The following is a 19,662-nucleotide window of genomic DNA, read 5'->3' as shown; positions in this document are numbered from 1 at the left end:
GCGCTCCTCCCCGCCGGCGGCGGCCGCAAAGCGGGGCGGCTTTACGGCAGCGGCGGCCGCGGGCCCGGCGGCGCCATGGAGGGCGGCAGCGGCGGCAACTCCAAGGGCAGCGGCCTCGGCGGCCTCTTCGGCGCCGGCGGGGCCGGGTACTCGCACGCAGACCTGGCCGGGGTGCCCCGTGAGTAGCCGGGCGGCCGCCTGCCCCTCTGAGGCACGGCCGGGTGGGGGGCGAGGGGGTACCGGGCTCAAGATGGCGCCGCCCGCTCCCTCAGGCAGAGCCCGCGCGGCGCGTGCGGGGCTCCCGGCCCGGCTCGGCGCTCGGTGCCCGGCCTCAGGCAGCCCGCACCCGCCGCCCCGCCGCCTTTACACCGCCTCCCGCCGGCAGGGCAGCCCTTATCGGCTAACGGGGCGGGTGGGAAGTGATGGCAGGCCGTGGTGACCAAGTATTTCTTTTTTTTTCCAGTGACGGGAATGAGCCCCCTGTCCCCGTACTTAAACTTGGACCCCAGGTATCTCGTGCAGGTGAGCACAGCGCGTGGTTGTAGTGAGGCGAGGCGGTCGCGTGCGAAGACCTCAAAATGCCCGCAGTGCTCTGCGATGCGTGCTTGTCTTGAGCCTTTGAAAGAATGATTTTTTTTTCATTGTTCCTACTAAAAGCTTACAGTGCCGTGGCATCTAGAAGAAAACCCAATTTAATATAGGTAAAACAGCTGTGTCAGCGTGCTGCTATTGAACAGAAGGGGCCTTGCTCCCCCTTCTCTCCCCCTCCAGGCATACAGGCCCAGCACTCCTTGCACAAGTCGAGGCGTTTGGCGCACCCTCCCCTGAGCCTATCCAACCCGCAACAGCAGCCAGGAGCTCTCCAGTGCACATGGGTTGGCATCCTGTATTGTGGCGAGCTGAATCAGTTTACAGAGATGTTCAGCCAAAACCTGATACAGGCTCTGTAAAGATATGTGCTGTCATCACAGCAGCCGTAAATCTTACACTGCTTTTCCTATGTCACTTCTCAGCTGGAATGAAGGCATTACGAAGTAAAACTTTGGGTTTTATTCTACCGAATAACATGGCTATTGCACTAACAGCTTCATATTAATTAACATGATGGCGTACAATCCACTATAAGAAAAAAAAAAGTATTTAAAAATTCTGTTTTCCTTTTTCAACGATATTTACCAAAGGCTAAAAACGTTCAAGTTAATCCAATAAGGATGCATGTTAATGACTTTACTTATATATGGCTTATATTGTCTGTGAACATGAAATTTTTTTAGAAGTAGCACTGAAGGTCAACAGTTGCATAGTATCTGCTAATCTGTGCCTTTTGTTTCATGGTACACTGGGTTACCGCATCTTTTGTAAGTGGAAAGCTCTGAATGGGGTAGTGGGGGCTGTTTTTCTATTTCTTTCACTAAAAGCTGTTTTAGTCAAAATTACACCATAACATTCCTATAATGGTAGGCAACAAGGGATATGCTTCTGCTTGAAAAGGATTCACTGGCACAATTATCTTGCTTGCTGCTGTTGAGTAGTCAAGAAAAAAATACCAAGAGATTTAGACTTCTTCCCAAAATACCCTCCAAAGTCATCTTATTTAGCTCTTGTATTTAAAGAGCATCAATATACTTTCAAAACACTGAGTGAACAGTTCTCCCAGGGAAAGACAATGTTTTTGTTGACAATTTTTAATTCTGATCCTGCCCTTAAAGGCCAGGAATGCTGGCCATAATGAACGCTACAGTGGTGGTACTCGTGACTTTAAAACCCACTTTCTTTGTTAATTCATTAATGCAGGTGCAAACCAATGTATTTTCTGCAGTGCTTTTGTTTACTTCATCAGGCATCCACTGTAAATGGGCACAACAGTCTGCCACAGAACTAGAGGATGGGTTTCCTAGGTTGTAATCTCTGCAGAAACAAACATTACATACAGTGATTGCTCAGTCTCCACTTTTTGGAGAATAGTGAAAACTGTAGACAAATTGCTAACTAGTGTATACACTGCATTTCTCCAAATATATAGCTAAATATATTACAGGTTCAGTTTATTAATACTATATTCACAGTTTTAGAAGCTGCGTGTTCATCTGTATTACGATCCACCCTTAGTGCCAAGTATGGACTAAGAAAACCAGTTAGAATGAAATTACTTGAACCTGCAATTGTTGTGGTGATGCACCAATTAAGAAGGGGATGAATAATACCATGACTAGAAAGCACAGAAGCATAAAAAAAGATTTTAATGCTTAAACACCTTATCAACACATGTGCATCTTGTTAGTCTCATAATGAAAGAAGTGCTTTGGCTGACCATACCTCTACCACATGCTAATTAGCAGCAGGTTTCTTTATCAGTTCATCTCTTTAGACTAATTAGTTTTATAAGAACACAATCTTGTCCCTATGGGAGAAAGACAACAAGTGAAAAACTACCAACCTCACATTTTTCACGCCTAATCATCACTAGTTTTGAATGCATTCTTTTTTTTTTTTTCCATTTCTTCACAATAGGTCACATATCTGAGTGCAGGCAAATACTTTCTACAGTACAAAGGCAGTTTTCCCTTTAATGTCAAAGTAGTGGGAAATCTTAAAGCATTACTGCATCAGTATAGGCTGCTCAGTGAGGAACAGCACTACACAGAGAAGAGGAGGGCCTTTAAAGTACAGTGGGTCTTGTATTGCCTGCTTAAAGTTAATAATAAATAAACAAATAGTTGTGAAAAAAAACACAGAATATGAATTTCTTGGCTGCCTGATGCCATCTATGAAGTTATGACATCTGGAAAAGAAAGAGCACTCAAATCAGTTTATAGTTTTGAAGTATTTCTGTTCTTACTAAAATAAATAAGTTGCATATTCCATTTGAATGCTACCGTAGACAACAGGTATCCAGAAGTACTCATTGTATCTGCTTTTCTTTTAGTGCATTGCATGCATTTAAAAAAAAAAATAGAGGGCTACATTTTAAAGCAGGTACACTTCAAAAATACAAAGTCGTTTGTTTGTTTTCCCCTGCCAGGATACAGATGAATTTATCTTGCCTACAGGAGCCAACAAAACTCGGGGTAGATTTGAGCTAGCCTTTTTTACCATTGGAGGATGTTGCATGACAGGTAAGTGGTCATGTTTTTACTTTTCCCAGCTGTCCAGATGACACTGATTACAGCAGTAACTAGAGATCTTAAGTGTCTCTTTCTGCAATCTTTATGCATAGTCTTATATAAACAGCTATTTAACTTTACACTTTGAATATTCTCTGCCTGCTTCTAATACTGTTCTTTTTGTTCCTTCTGGCAACTAGGGGCAGCGTTTGGTGCACTGAACGGTTTGCGACTTGGCTTGAAGGAGACTCAGAATATGGCATGGTCAAAACCTAGAAATGTACAGTAAGTGCCTTACTGCAAAATAAAAAGTTCAGCTTAGTGACAAAGTTTTTTCTTCTAGCTTGCACAAAGTTAGATCTGAATAGGTTGCAAAAATAAATGTATTTTTTGTGTCTTTAGTCAGGGCAAATGAAAGTCAGTATTTGTCTACATTAAGTTATGAAACATTTTTAGTTATAAAGTTGTTCAGTTCAAGGTTTTTGCTTCTCATTTAGTGGCAATTGGTATGTTCTCTGACTTACCTTTAGTATTTGAGACTAGGTTACTACTTCAATATTTACTGGAAATCTACTTCAACGTATAAAAACACTTATGACTTGGAAATACTTCCAGAAGAAATACAATTTGGTTTGAGCTACTTCCCCCGCTCCACTTATTTGAGAGCAAGTTCTCTGCATTCCTGAACTTTTCAAAACCAGAAGGAGTTAAAGAAAAAAAAAAAGGGGGGGGGGGGCTGCCTGGATTTGCATTAAAGATGACATAACTATGTGCTACTGAGCAAGTGTTGCATGGTACAGGTTTTTCTGGATCACAGCCTCCATGAACACTCATGGCATTCCCATGTTGTCACTTTCTCTGATACTTTGAAATACTGCAGTAAAACTGGGAACACGTTTTTCATGCAGTGTGCTACTCCTAGAATTATTGGCAGTTTAGACACAACTAAGGTAACAAGTGGCTGTGAGGAAGCCACAGGAAACTAGAGAAGTGAAATAACTGGGGGAAACCATTTTCATTCTTCCAAAATACTTTGGAAAAGGGAATTTTAGAGGAGGAATTCAGTATTTCACAGTACGGTTTGTACTAGCTGTGCTCTTTTTAAAGTATTGAACCAAAGTATTTCCACTAGAATTATATCTCTTTTGTAATATTCTAGATGAACAGAATTGTATCTTATGCATTCATAATGAGCTGAGTCAGACAAATACCTGTTGTCAAGCGTGACTTTGACGGCTCCAGCCCAGCAGGTGGCAGTCAGTGCCCAAGCTGCTGTTTAGTAGTCCTTGCCCTTTAAGGGAAAAGGCACCTTGAAGGTCATCATCGTCTTGAAACAATGTATTAAGTTCCGTGCTTCCCTAATCAGAGGCAGGGAGGTGACATGCATATCTAGATTTCCTTTAAGTTTTATCCTTAATGTATGCTTTTTTTTTTTTTTGAAATTTGAGTTTTGCTACTAATCCCCCATCATCGGATACCTCATGGTATGTCATGGATGTTAAAGTTAGAATTTTCTCATCAATTCTAAACTTAAGGAATATTGACAGAAAAGGACTGGGGATTATAATCAGAATGAAATTATCAATACCCCAGTCTCTTCGGTATTCTTGTTTCAAAGTGAAGTTTTCCATAATCATTTAGTTCATTATCTAACCACATTCAGAAATGGCCTGTGTCTGCTAATGGAAGTTATAAAAGAGGAAAAGTAGCAAGAAATGAACTTAAATCAGAAGGACTACAGTGCGTGATACTTTCACTGCATTGAATGATGCACTAAGCTCCAGTGGTAGTCAGCTGTCCAGGGCAGCGCAGTGCCTGTGGTGGTGTTACACTGCTGGGAGATAAACATCAGTCACTTCTTCTGGCTGTTGTCACCGTTCTGGAGACAGCTGAAACCAAGGAGAAGTGGCCTTGTGCTTCCATGAGAGTGTGCTAAGGGCTTGCTATCCCTCTAGTGCTAGTCCGGAAGCATACATGCAGAAATTTTCAGGGTACCTTGCTTTTGCTGGGTGCTGCCTTTGACAAGTGGAAGCACAGAAGGACTGCCTCTTTTCCTCCTGATGTGCTTTTTTTTCAGACTTGCTTTTGATATCTACTCCATTTTTTCCCTGACACACGATGCCAGTTTTGCTTGCACCTTCTGGAAGGGCACTCTAGCTTTCTTGGAGCTCTTCTACCCAGTTAAATCAGCATAAGCATATCAGTCATTCCCAATAGCTACATAAAATCACTGCGTAACAAACAAGATACTAAGGTTGGAAAGTCATTTGTAGGGAAGAGGTGGGACTCTTGGTATGGTGCAAGTCTGACTTGAAAGAAAGATTTTCTTCTTAAGACTTGACAGGAATAAATATTTGCCTCGAGTATTGCATCCACTGTCATTTGTAGTATGCATGATAGAGATTGTACTACCAAGTTGTGTGCTTCTCAGCACTGCTTTGTTTTGGAGGGCTTTTTAGTTCATTTTTCCAGTTTTATTAATAAATGTGTAAACACTTCACACCTGCCGTCCTAAACCTTATAGCATTAATTCAGTGGCTTTGGACACTCCTTCAATGTAAACACAGAGTACTAAAGCTTTTAATACCTTTTAAACTCCCTTACAGAATTCTAAATATGGTGACAAGGCAAGGAGCATTATGGGCCAACACTTTGGGATCTCTGGGTAAGTGAACTTGTTATTTTATGGGAAAATAATTTATAAAGATGTAACTATTTGAAGGCAAAGTGTATCCTTCTAAATGTTCCTTATGACTTCCCCCAGGAAAAAAAAAGGCAACTTTTTCTTTTGGACATGAGGGTGTTTCAGCAGACATTGGAAAGGAAATTAAAGGCCAAAATTGAGTTTTAAGCACAAGTAGCCAGAAGCCTGTAATTAGAAAACAGTAGTTTTAGCATATTAGAAACAAGAACTCTTGCTATGGAATAACAGGAATAACTGAAAACTGTAGGCAATGCTTATTTGTTATTAAGTTTTAGTTAGTTTTACAACTTAAGGCAAAAAACATGATTTGAATCCTTTTGAAGTAACCTTAACAACCTAAAAAAATTTTGGTCATATGAGCAATTGCCTAATGTGTGTCTCCAGTTAAAAAATCAAAATGTTCTGTGAAAGTAACGTGATAGCAACTGTGAAGATCTATCCTTCTTATGGTGGGAGCTTAGGCAGTAAAATCGCATATGATTCTACCCCACTTCAGATCTAAACGTTGCTTATAACTAAGATTAAATTAATACTGGTTAAAAAGGGGCAAAGAACGATCAAAAGCCTGATGTGAGAAAGAAACTTCTCTGTAGACTGAGGTTGGGGAGAGGGAGAGGGGGGAATCATGTAACTTGCCTCAGAAAAACAACTTAAGAGAACTTCATAAAAGTCAATGGAATAACTAATGCCCTAGAGAACATGAGCTCTTTGGTTTGTGTTCCCCTCCTGCTCCCCAGTCTTAACAGAACAAATGAGGCTCGGCTACTTTGAAAGGAGAAAGAACTGATGAAAAGAAGTTACTTTGAAGTAGACTAATGATGGGACTCATTACGCCATAAAGTGGTAATGGAAGAAAAATCATTGATGTTTTAAAACAAGTTAAATCGTATCATAATCCATTCTAGAAATATTTTAATTTTGAAAAAATACAAAGCACAGGCTAAGTTGCATTTATTACATTTTTTTCAGTCTTATTTGTAAAGAGTAGATTAGCTTGACGCTTAATTCAGACATCAACTTTTGAGGCATAATGTAGAGGCCATGGTTAGAGATGGGATTCTGGACTACAGCGAGCATGACAGTTTCCACAGGAGATGCATATTGCCTAGTAGTTTTTTCTCTTTTTTGGGGGGGAGCCTGGGGTGAGGATTTTCTATTTCAACTCTAATAAAAACATGTCTGAAAAATGAGATGCAGGCACTCTGCAGTTCAAGGTTCATGGGTAAGTGACACATTAACTGTTTCTTTCAGCTGTGTTTGAAGAAAGATTACTCAAGAAGATATTTGTGCATTCCAGTAACAAACTGTTATTTTCCTTGTAAAGCATGAGCTCCCAAGTCACAGGGTTAAGCAGAACTGATATGTTGGGAGTTGGTTTGAGCTCTTCCTTGTCCTGGTTACAAGGTATCTTTGAAAAAAGCTGAATTATTTTTGCATATGATTTTAATTCTGCAGCATTTTTGTGTCTCAAATTCCTTTTGTCCCTACTGACAATTTTTGTCATTCTGTTCCTAAGCAGAGGTAGGAACACCTGTATTAATGTGGCTCCTCCTTTCCCTCATTGTTTATACAACATGCTACTAAGACAAGGAAAATATCATGGCCTGTGCTGCATGAAAAAGATGCTGTTGTCTCATTAACTTTAATATAGTTGCTTATGAAGAATTCATAGCAGAAGTAAGGATTTTAATTCTTGGAGGACGAGGGCTGAAAGTAGCACAGTGTCTTTTTCACTTTAAGACACTGACCTACTCTCCTGTTGTTTGTAATCATGAAACATGATTATATCACAGGATTCCTTGTGGGTGGATGGGGGAGCTTCTCCTTTCTTCAGGAAGCCTAGTTTATATATGCATACATACTGGAAACCCATACATTTCTCCCTGTAATCCTTTTGGGACAGTCCTCAGAGTTCTCCCAAGCCTAGGGACAAAGTTCTCATATGAGGCAGAGGTGAAGCAGTTGTAGATGTCCAATCCTATGCAATCTAATAAGCATTTATACAGGAAATGTAGGCCATTGTTGGCCAGTCCTTGATACCATAATCTGAACACTACACCTAAAAAAACTTGCATTGCATGTTGGTCATACATGGATAACAATTTATCCTTTTATGTAGAAAACATTGAGTTTAGTAGTGTCATGCAGAGGGCAATATAAAGCCTGCCAGTACAGAATTAAACCTTCAGAAGCTTTTTAAAACAATTGGATGTAGGAAAATGGGCTTAAGCTTCTGTCAGTGCTCTAGATCATCTGTTTGTTGGGTCAGGAGGTAGCATTTTTCATGATGTCTAGTACTAATTTATACTTTATAACCAAATTACAGCTAGAGAAAGAAAGATCATCTGTGGAAACAAATAGGGCTGGAATAAAAACCACAGACAGGATTTGGTAGAAGATTCTCACCCTTTAAGAAAACAGAAGAATCTCTGCATACTCTTAAGTAGTTGCACTGACCCTGAATTCTAACCCTTACATCTCAGAGGATGGGACTTTTAATGTGAATTTTTTTAATGCTTTTCTTTTCCAGCTCTACTTTACAGTGCATTTGGAGTCGTCATTGAAAAAACACGAGGTGCAGAAGATGACCTGAATACCATAGCTGCTGGAACCTTGACAGGAATGCTATACAAAAGCACTGGTAGAGTGACAACATATTTCTAGTTTTCCTCTTGTTCTTTATTCCTCTTTTAGGATTACTATTAGTTTTCATAAATACTGCCTTGTTGTGATAATTGAGAAAAATATGATAAATGGTACGTTAGGTACAGAACTTGAATGTAGCTTTTTGCTTTATGTCACTTGTAGCAGGTTTCGCCTTGAAGCAGTCAGGCTGTGGTCTGTGTATTCCTCACCTCCCACCCCAAGTCTACCCTTCACTGTGGATGGCAATTCCCATTCCCTTGTATCCACTAGCAGACTTGAGAGTGTTGATTTTTATTCCTGCTATACCTGAAAAACATGGCTAAGAATGAGCTGGGTATGCATTTTCTATGATCTCACTATAAATCTGAGTAAACCCTAGGCTGTTTATTCAGTATATAACAGAGAGGCTTTCAGGATTATCGTTAGGTCTGTGCAAGTCTGAAAGAAAAAGAAGTTGTATGAAGTGCAAGTTTCCCATCAGTAGTCTTAGCTGGGTGAAAAACATCTGGGTTATGTCTCAGTTATTTGCTAGATTCAGTGAAGTTAAGTGTCTTCTTTCAGCTAATTGAAATTATTTATGCAAGAAAAGAAAAAAAAAAAAACAGATTGATGTCAGATTGAGGCTAAGCAACAACCAGTTATATTAAAATAAGGTGAGACTGTGGCCTTCCCTAACCCTACATGAAATGCTGATATTTGTCCAGTGCAATCCTAAATAATTTGAGACAAAATTACTATTGAAATGAGAGTTAGTTAAAATCACTTGCAAGGAAGGTAAAAAAACCACAGTAATTCAAATTTAACACTTAAATTAAGAGAAAAGTTTTTGGTAAACCTGAGTTTTTACAGATTCGCATCATTCAAATATGCAGAAAAATCAATATATTTGTAAAGATATTACTTAGTTGTTTGTGCAGCTGTTGCCTTATGGTAGGACTCTAGTCTTTGCATAGTGATCGAGACCAGCAAACAATGTTATTTGAGAACAGCATGGATTTAAGGTTAGCTGGCTGATGAATACTGAATTGTTTGCAGAAGAGGGGGCCTGAACTGCATCAGCAAAGCTTCTGTTAACACACATTCCAGGCTCAACAATTGGAGAAATGTTTTATTTAGAGGATTACTGGGTACCACAGATTGACATTACCATCAGAAAAAAAAAAAAAACATGAATTTTAAGTATCTCAATAAAAGTTAGGTTGTATGTTACTCAGGAGATAGTTCCACAGTTAACCTGTGTGCTTTTGCATACCTTAGTGAGCCTTAGTGTCTTAGAAACGTTCCTGAATGTCATCTTTATATATAGAACAAGAGAGCATGAGAAATCTTATTTTCTTGTTCACCTAGCCTAATTAAAAGCAGAAGTAATTGGCTTGAGCAGTCTTATAAGTGCTAGTTTGTGCGCTTAACCTTGCAAGAGCATATAACTCTCTTGTAATGTTACTTATTTGGAATTCCATGAGTGATGTGTCAGGTTGCTAACAACAGCAGGATAGGTTAGCATTATCAAATTCTAACACTTTCTGTAGCAAGTTGTCATTAAAGAGAATTGCCATCTTGCACTCCAGAGGAAGCTTCCCCTGTGCCTTTCAGAAGTATAGAAGTGGCATGACGTGCAATGTCTTCTGGTGCTGTGTAACCATGCATAAGTACTCCTGTCACATGCCATCATCTGACAAAAAAAAATCCTTTCCCGAGCACAGTGGGACTTCTGTTTTGTAACATAGGATCTATTGAGGTAATAGTCACGCTGATAAAGGTAAATGTAGTGAATAAGTCTGTGTTCGTTACAGTATTGTATGTCAAGTATGCGTCCTACTTACGAACTGCAGTGCACAGGAACTAAAATGCATTTTCACCATATACAGGGAATTTGAGTGGCAAAGTAGATCTTGAAGGTAAAGCATTAATTCTGGAAGTGAGAAAGATACCTACATCTGTTCGAAGAGCTGCATTCCAATCTTATTTTCTTCCTCTCCCCCTTCTCCGTTTTACCCGTCTTGCTTGTTCTCCCATGCTTCCTTTCCTGTCACCTTATACCAGAGTACCATTCCTAATTCAGTATGGTAAAGCTTCCTTTTAAAAGCTATGCCTTTACCCAGCATCAATACTTGCATCTAAAAAGCCTGAAATACTTACAGCCGTATGCAGATGATCAGTTCATGTCTGTGGTGTATATTAAGCTTGTAATCATTGCGTTACGTGGAATGCCATGTTATATTGGCATTAAAAAAGAAAAATTGGAAAGCTGAAATATTTCTCTTATAAACCCCTCATTAGTTTAGTGACAGCCAGAAGCTCCCACAAACACCCCCTATCAAATCAAGGCTATTCTGTAATTCAAAAGGGGTGGACGCAGAGCTGATAGAGGCAGTGTTGTTCAAGCACTCAGATTTTCCACTTCCATCATTTCTGTTTTGTAAAGAGATAAGGAATGTGTTTAAAAAGAAACTGTATAAAGCAAGGCAACTTTTTTGTTATGACTTCCTGGCTTGTGTTTAAACATAGCACTGATGGAACAAACATCAGCAATCCTGCTGCACAGAAAAAAAAAATCCCTTTTGTGTATAATACAAAGCCTTCCTGAGACTGAGTTTCTGAAACTGAAGTGATGAAGCCTTTGGTGAGGGCGGATGAGCGGACAGAAAGAAAAGACTTACTGAAGGTTGAGATTTGTTGCCCCAAACTGGTCCCAGTTTTCACAATTTGTCCTTGCAGAGGTGTTAATCGTTACCAAAATGCTAGCAGTCAAAAAAAAAAAAAAAAAAACACAGAACAAAGGCTTTCTGAGGCACCCATACTCTATAGCCATTTGTTTGCAAGCAGTTTTGTGCAAAGCTACCTAACACACACAGCTTATGCACAAAGATAAAAGCACTAAAAAAACCTGCAGTGAGGACTGTGAAGTTCTGCCCTCCTATGTTCATTGGAAGCAGGGTTAGTCACTGAAAGTTCCCCCATTGCAGGTGAGTAAAGCAGCTCAGTCCCCAAGGCTTCCGATGGTCCTGCCGTGAGTCAGACGCTGTCAGGTCGCCGCAGTTAGCATTAACGTGGAACCCATCTCGGGTATGGCTTAGGTTAACAGATGTGTTGAAAGCAGAACTAGTTAGAGGAACCTGGAGGCAGCACACCTCTAGCTTTCACACCAGTTGGAAGTGAAATTTAATACTAGGATTATTTGCTAGCTTTTATCCCAAATGTAGCGCTACCGAAGTACAGCACTAACTGGCTACACTAGAGTTTCCACTTCATGAAAGCTACACTGCAAGCTCACGCCCAAACTTTTATCCAGAACTTAGAGTTTAAGGGATGGATGAAAGAAAGTTCTTTGTGTTCTCTTGTCAGTGGCATACAAAATAGTGTTGCAACATAGCAAAAGTAAAACAGGATTGACTAAATGGAAGTCTGATTCCCTAAGTCCACCAGGATGGCTTTTCCTTTTAATCAGATGTTACTCTTTATTCTTCAGCTTCAAACCAAGGTAGAAATTAAGGTCTGTTAGTACTGACATCTTTGAACAAATGCATATTTAGCTCTTGCATACCTTTTCAAGCTCTTTTCTAAATCAAGCATCTTTCATTTTCTCATTGTTGTACTAGACTCTGAAAGTAGCAAAACCCAAAGAGATGCCTGTCCCTGTGCACTATGCCACTCTTATTCCCCCTCACCCATCACGATGATGCACGTGGTTCCAGTCATGTCACAAAGGTACAGGTGGGTAGGGATCCTACCCGCCTTCTCAAGCGCACAGTATTGATCAGTCAGGAGGAAAGGTACTGAGCCAGGTGGGACTTTGGTCTGACCCAGGGTGACAGGCAGTGGTTTCTAACTCAAACTCCCGACAGGGAGTTCACTGAACAGAAAAATTAAATAACCTTTAACTCTTATCTGAGCATTACGCAGGTCGTAGCTGTTCTTTTTCTTAGATTTTTTTTTCCATTGGACAGCAGAGGAGATAGGAGCAAGAACAGACTAGTCCTTTGGACTAATTAAATTATTTTGTTTACTGTACTTCTGTGCAGTAGGAAACTGATAGGATTTCTCATGCTTTTGCCCAGCAGATGGTACATCATTTAGTATAAAATGGTTCCCATCTGAAGGGAAATGCATGCTAGCAATAACTGAAGGCAATAGTTGTCATTTTAAGACCTCAGAACACAACTCTTAGAGTCAGTATATCACAAATTAATTAAGAAAGGCTAAATATTATATTGCTAGCAGTAAAGTCTAGACAGAGCTAAGGATCAGTTTTGTGACTGCAGTAGGTAGGAGTTGAGGGCAGTTGGGTAAGCTAAGTACATCTAGAGCTATAAGAGGAGTATCTTCCCTTTGGGTTCAATCTATTTTTCTTTCGGCCAGACAGGCTTTTCTCATTTTTGTTTGGGGAGGTAGGGAAGACAGGGAAAGCAGCTGTTTGCAAACTGCTGCAGGTATGGCACTGGGATATCTTAGTTTTTTGCCTTATTTGGCGAAAATCAAGTAAGTGGTTCGCTTCTGAACTTGAAGCTTTGTCAGCCACTTAACAAATGAGGAGCCTCTGTTAAAACCTCCTTTAACATCATAACAAGTCTATAGGACTATTAATCAAATGGTGCCTAGTGAAAGGATTTTGATTCAGGTCTGAAGAAGAGAGCAAGATAAGGGCAAAGTCCAAGCAGATGTTAAAGGTAACAGCTTGTCAAGGCTTTTTTTTTTGTTGTTGTTACTTGAGAGTTAGTGTCCAACAATACATGTGGCCACTGAGTACAGTGCTGCCTTCAGACCAGATCTGCTAAGCAGAAACAACAAACTAAGCTCTCACTGCTCTAGAGATCTGCAGGCTTCGTGCTGCCTTTTACAGTAACTGCACTGGTCTCCTGTAACTCAAGTGCTGCTGGCTTCACTCAGTAAGAACATGGAATTCTATTGTGTGCCATACAACTTCAACAGCTTTAATAGCTATGAACTTGTAAATGAAATGGTAAATTCTTCCATTTTTTCCTAGCGTGGTCTTCACACCATGGTTGTTACAGGAAGTTTTCCCAGTTTCAGACTCTTCAGACTCTGTGTTTTAACTGAGGTACTGTCTGAGCTGCATCAGTTTGAAAATAGAACATGTTTCTCTGGAATGTTTCTTGTTTCTGAAAGGAAAATTATTACAGTTTCCTCAGTAATTTCTGAACCCACAGACTTGGCCCCCACTTATAAGATGTCGTTAAATGACTCCCATGGAGCAGCAGAAGGAAACTCCTAGAATTTTCTCCTGAAATGGGACCACCCACAGATGTTCAAACAAATGTCTGACGGAAGGTTCAGAGGGTCCGATTAGCTACCGCCGTGCTTCAATTTGGAAGCAAAGCTGAGGTTGCCTTGTACATCTGGAAAATCAACCCCTTTGAGTCATTTTAGAAATACTTTTGTTCCTAGAATCCCTAAAGGAAGGGACGCTGTTTGCATTCTGAGTATCGGAGGGAAAGGGAAAACTAATCATGTTTTAGCTGTCACAGTTCTTTTGTATGGCATAAATATAAGGGTCTGGGTTTTCAGTTAAGGTATTTGTAATGTTTACCATTAGATGTTCTTGCTTTAAACATCTCGGGAAGTGATAGTGAAGTAGCACGTTCTGAAAATAGAGGCAGTAAGGTCCTAAACCAAAGGTTTTGTCTTTATGTTATATGACGTAGGTCATGGTTTTCCTTACTGTGAGTCAAATTCAGTGTTAGAAGTGGTTCCTGCCATGAGAAATGCAAAGTTGTGCTGTTAGAGTGTGGAGTCATTGCAGTCTACTCTGAAACATTTCATAGGCACAGAAGAGGGACAAAACTCCGTGGTGAAAGGGTGCATCAGCTACAGCCAAGCAGCAAACTGAGTTGTCATTTAGAGAGCATCAGATGGTTCTTCAAAAAGCCATAGCTTCTCAACTGTTGTGAAAGCTGCCCGATCTCAAAAATACCTGCTTTCACAAGTGTCTGTCAGCTGGAACTTCAAGTTATCTTACTCCAACATGCAAGATTAGAGGCTTATAACCACATTTCTAGCAGGGTTTATCAAGGCAGACTTGGTATCTGAGGCTTGCAGAAGGTGACTGCAGAGGAGGGGTGAGAACTTGGTCTATCATGGAAACACAGCTGAGATGGGAGTGGAGAATTTTATTTTTTTTTTAAACACAAGGTAATCTTCGCAGAGGGCTTAACATTTCCTGCCCAGCGACTGGGCTGCATTCTGCAGTGCATTACTGTTTGATGTTTGCCACAGACCTGGAGGTTTTTACTCGAATGCAAATCTAACCAGTTATGGAAAGGAAAGTTCTTTCTTTAATCCTTTTTTTTTTTATTTTTTTAAAAAATTTACTGTGGGTAGCTCAGAGACCAAGTTACAGGGCAGGTTTTTTTTTTTTTTTTTTGGTAAAACTTCATAGCAGAAACAGAGAACCTGACACACTTCTCATGTGGTTCCTGCTTGGATTTTTTTCCAAACTAACTCATAATGCATCTAGTATCAACTGCACAAGTTTATTTTCTATTCATGAAAGGCTTCCACTGAAACATCTTCAGCAAAGTCCGAGGTTCCCTAAATTGCCTACAGGACCCACAGAATGCTTCAGGCCTATGCGGTTGAAACTTTATAATTGGATTTAGGGTTGCCATCATCATCTGGTGTACTGCTCATAGCACAAGGAAGGTGTTAGTATTTCCATATGCTGAAGCCATCTTAGCAGCACCGTGTCCAAGTCTGTATGGTTGCTAGAAAATTGCTCAGCTGTCCAAATTAAAAATCTCTCTTAGACAGCCCTAACTTCCCAGAACCTGAGGCAAGGCTTGATCAGCCTCCAATCTACCTTTCTTCCATGAGAGGAATACAATTTCAAGGTGAAAGGAGGGAAATTGGACCTAGAGGTCAAGGAAAGGGCCTACAGTAACAGCCGTAGCCCTGTACTACATTTTGCTCTGTGAGGATGTTCACATTTCACGCATTTCCCTGTATAGCTTCAAGGGGGTAGGAGCCCTCTTTTGGAAGTTTCTTCCGTGAAGAATTGCTACTTAACATAAACAGCAGAAAATCAGGTTAATGTTTAATTCATTTTTCCCCGCAATGTAACGAGCATTTAGTACTTCTTACAGGTAATCCCACATGTTAAGTGTTTCACAAAGTGTCCTTTAAATGTCACCCGTGGCTTTCTGCCAGAAGCTGTTTGCAGCTGGATAATCCTGTGCACACCATTGTGTACTCAGCGGCAAGCCCTTCACGTGAAAAGCTTTGTGCAACGAAATGAGGATGAGTTATGAAAAGCAGGCATCTATATTTGAGTCCCCCCTAAATCCTGGTTTAGGCAGGTAGGTACCTCAGTGGTACGGCTTTCCTTAAGGCTCTGAGCTTTGCTTAGAGCTGTTGAGTTCTCAGCAGTTAGGGCAGCAAACTCAGCTAGGCTTGTATCCCTAAAAACCTAACTCACAACTAGTCTAGCAGTGAAGTTTCTAAGCCGCATAGCCAGCTGTGACCTCTAGTACCAAGTCCAAGCACGGTTGTTCCCTCTGCAGCTTCCTGGTTTTGCTGCATGCCCAGGCAATGCAAATTGCCTTAACAGCTCCACTGAAATCCATTTAATCTTGCAGCACACATAAGGCTGCCTCAGTGTAGCTGCAGCCAACAGCTTCCTGCCCCACTACAAGCCTAAAGGCAATCCTGTGAGACAATTCATGGCCCATAATTTGGGGGGGATAAATCACCAATTGCTGGGATGCATTTCCTTTCAAAGATTGAGCAGCTTGAATCCCACTGTCAGTTTTACCAGTAAAGCAGGCAGGTTTTATCTAGCTGTAAGCTGAAACCGTCCTTGTCCTATATACTGTACACATATCTGGCTTGCTTAGTTTGGGATTGGTAAGCATTGCAGAATCAAAACTCAGTGAAGTTTCCCTAGCGTTGGAGGCTCGTATGCTCAGGTGTTCCCAGAACGCACTGCTAACTGCACACAACCTGACCAAGGTGCTCCCTGCTCCTCAGACACATTCTGCTATTTAGCAAAAGCAGCAGAGTAGAAGTCTCCCTTTACTGCCACTGTGCATCACAGCTCTCTTAGGGGTCAAATGGAGTTGTGATGCCACCCGACTCCCAGCTCCAGTCAGGTTTACTGGCTGCTGGTAGTAGCCAAGCTTGCACTGTATTTTTACCTTCACAACTTAAAGAATCTTAAGGTTTGAATAAGCAGCTTTAAGAAACATGTTTGTCTGTGTGACTCAGTTTTTGCCATTGCAAGACAAGTTTGAAGATTAATAGTAATAAAAATTGAGAAAGTTACCCAGTGTATGCCCTAGTAAATTCTTGCCAGTTATTCCCTTTCATCTCCCCCCACCCCAAGGCCTTAAAATTCCCAAAACACAAAAGCAGCAGTAAGTTCTATCTGATGGCCCTCGTGACTCTAGTGCCTAAGGTCATGTCTACAGCAGCTCCTGTTGTGGTCAGTTATTACTCTCTCAACTGTTCTGTAGTGGTTTGCTAAGGCCACAGTGCCAATACGTCAGCAGGAATATGACAGGCAGCCATACCAGCAGAATTAGGAGTGACCTCCCCTGAGCTTGGGAGCTGGTTTGATGGGAAGGTGGAAGTCTTACAGGTACCCTTGCTGGAAGGTCACTCTAAAAAAGCAAACTGGTGTTCAGATGTTTCTGGATTTGGACAACTTCTTGGGAGTTGCTGTAGTTAACCATTTCTTGGAAGCAACTCTAACAAGTTTTAATCTTTTTCTTTTTAGGTGGAGTACGTGGGATAGCACGCGGTGGTATCGCAGGCCTGACGCTCACTGGCCTCTACGCTCTCTACAACAACTGGGAGCACATGAAGGGCTCCATAGCCCGGCAGTCCCTCTGAGCAGGGCAGCCAGCACTGGACGGAGGACATGGTTGCATAGTCACCAATCAAATCAGTTGCAAGACCTGTCTGGTGCCCCTTCCTATTTTATTTACAATTAGCGTGAAACTGAAGGAAGCTACTTTGGGAGGAACCTCTTGACACCATTTGGCTGGACTGGCCCTTTCCCTCCTGCCAGCCACTTGCTGGAGGCAGCAATATTTGTTGGATCCGCGAGTGAGCAGAGTGGCCACCGAGATAGAGTCTCCCTGACACGCTCGCCAGCTAGCCCTGGGCCAGAGCTCCACAGCATGCTCGAGTCCCATACCTGTACCTGCTGCGCTGCCAGGTCGGTTGGGTTGCGTGTACCACCCCGACAGCGCTGCGTAATAAAGTCTGTGTCCATAGAGCTACGCACTGCAGTCCTTGAACACCCAGAGCCCTAAGCAGCAGCTGGCACAGGGCAAGGCTTGGCGCTCTTGCAGCTCAGGGTAAGCTGTTAAAAGGGATACTGTAATTAATAAAAAGGGTGGTACTTATGCAACAGTTTTTCTATGCTTTGCTGTTCCTGCTGGTAAGACAATGAGTGACTGTTCCTTAGTTTAGCTTTGAAGGACTGATGTGATAGTCATGAGGGAATTGGGTGAGAGGAAGTGAACTAATGGGCTGATTGTCTCCTGATGAGCGATGGTAGTGAGGCACACTGGGCAGGGGCTGGTGGACCCCGCTCCCTGACTTGTAACAAACACGGAAGTAGTTGTTTTCGGGTGCTGTGCCTGAAAACCAATAACTGTTGCAAGACTGCTGTCATTGGGTTATAAAAACAGGTAGGTCTTCTAGGACCTTAAAGCTTGTTCAGCCAACAATCAGAAACCAAGAAATAGAAGTACTACCCTTGTTTTCTATTACAGGATTTATAATTAATGCATTCCCTTCTACCTCCCTAAGTAGTATTAGTAGGTTATTGGCAAGATAGAGAGTTGTGATAAACCTACGCGTTCTTCAGTGTTGAAGCAAAAGCATGTACAAAGTATTTTTTGCAGATGAATTGAACGGTGATTTGTGAATTAATTTGGTAGTTAAAATTATTGTATAAAAGCTCTTTAAGTTTTTACGTAGGGTAATTAAATAGGTGTGAGATAATGCAAAGATAAAGGAAAAAGGCAAGAAAGGTGCTATACTGCTCAGTAGGTAACTTAATGCAAAGCTTTTGATAATTATATATCCAACAAAACAGAAACAATAGGGTAGTAGAAAAAAAGTGTTAGCACCTACCTTTCTTCCTTTCTTTCTCTTTCTGTCAAGAAGCCTTTTTTGAGGAGGAGAGGTCTGAGACCACCTTTCTATAGCAAGCTTCCTAGCTAATGAGCTTTCACAGTTGAACTCAGTTAGCTTTGCTTGCTACCAGCTCAAAACAGGTGTTCCATGCCGGCACTTAACTAGATGCAGCATAAAGGAAAGAAGACCATTTTCTCGCCGGCATTGTCAATGTTGTTGAACCTTGCTTACGATCTGCTTTCTTTCAGTAGGTTGTGTATCAGTGTTGTGGTGTAAGAGTTAGACCGCTTAGCGCATACTCTTTTCAGGGCTGTACCACCAAAGAAACTGTTGTCCTACGTGCAGACTGCCGAAAGGTGACTTGGGTGCTAGCTGTGCGGTGGGACATGAGAAAAATGCATGTGTTTTTTTCTCCTGGCTGCTTTTTCTCTCCTCATTGGCATCAGAGGGTTCTTCCCCTCCTGTGCTTCTTGGCCTCATTTAATAGGTTTTGTACTCCTGTGCGTTTAACAACAGAGGCTTGTTGACTACTTCTGGGGCTGATGGTGGAGGAGGATTGCTTTCTAAGTGTCTGGAACTTTGCAAGGTATCTTGTAGTTTTGCTAGAGACTTTTTCAGGAATGAAATGTGACCCAGGAGCTCTCTGCTCCTAGCTGAAGTAGGAAAGCTGTAAATCGTAGCAAATGGCTTTCCTCCTTCAGCTGTGCTGTGGATAATGTAGGAATGAGCTTCTGTGTTAAAAGGTGCCACAGCCTCAAGGCGACGCTGACTCATGAGGCAGCTTAGTGCGTTATCTGGTCTGCAGTCACCTCAGCTTTCCTGGAACTGCCTGCCTCGGGGCAGAGCTGTGTGTGTTTTTCTGCAGTAGCTTTGTTTCTAAGGCCATTAAAAGCTTTGGTTCATAAGCTGTTTGCATGCAGTGATACTTAGCTTGAGGTAGCAACATAACCATAGTGGCAGCTGCGAGGGAGCTGGCTCTGGGGCTGAGCACTTGAAGTTAGCTCTGGGTGCAGCACTGCTTTCAAACAGAGAGCGCGCAGTGGCCATCAAGTTGCATCAGCTTGTGTTCATATTTATGTCTCCAAGCTCTCCAAAGCAAAACTG

General features: G+C 41.5%; 1 protein-coding gene and 1 non-coding gene across 2 annotated transcripts; both read left to right on the top strand.

Moving 5' to 3' along the window:
- Nucleotides 1–14: 14 nt before the first annotated feature.
- Nucleotides 15–17,826, top strand: LOC118243954 (mitochondrial import inner membrane translocase subunit Tim23). The gene is made up of 7 exons (XM_035538602.2): nt 15–178; nt 464–522; nt 3,023–3,116; nt 3,305–3,389; nt 5,711–5,769; nt 8,339–8,449; nt 17,186–17,826. Exons 1-7 carry the CDS (start codon nt 76–78, stop codon nt 17,299–17,301), a joined length of 627 nt encoding a protein of 208 aa, XP_035394495.1. The 5' UTR covers nt 15–75; the 3' UTR covers nt 17,302–17,826.
- LOC118247883 (small nucleolar RNA SNORA74) lies at nt 4,884–5,081 on the top strand. Its single transcript, XR_004778606.1, has one exon. It is a non-coding gene; the product is annotated as a small nucleolar RNA SNORA74 (small nucleolar RNA).
- Nucleotides 17,827–19,662: the final 1,836 nt, after the last annotated feature.

Source organism: Cygnus atratus, chromosome 7, assembly GCF_013377495.2.
Source record: "Cygnus atratus isolate AKBS03 ecotype Queensland, Australia chromosome 7, CAtr_DNAZoo_HiC_assembly, whole genome shotgun sequence".
Taxonomy (NCBI): domain Eukaryota; kingdom Metazoa; phylum Chordata; class Aves; order Anseriformes; family Anatidae; genus Cygnus; species Cygnus atratus.
Note: the sequence above shows the minus strand (reverse complement) of the source record. Positions and strands in the feature narration are given on the sequence as shown.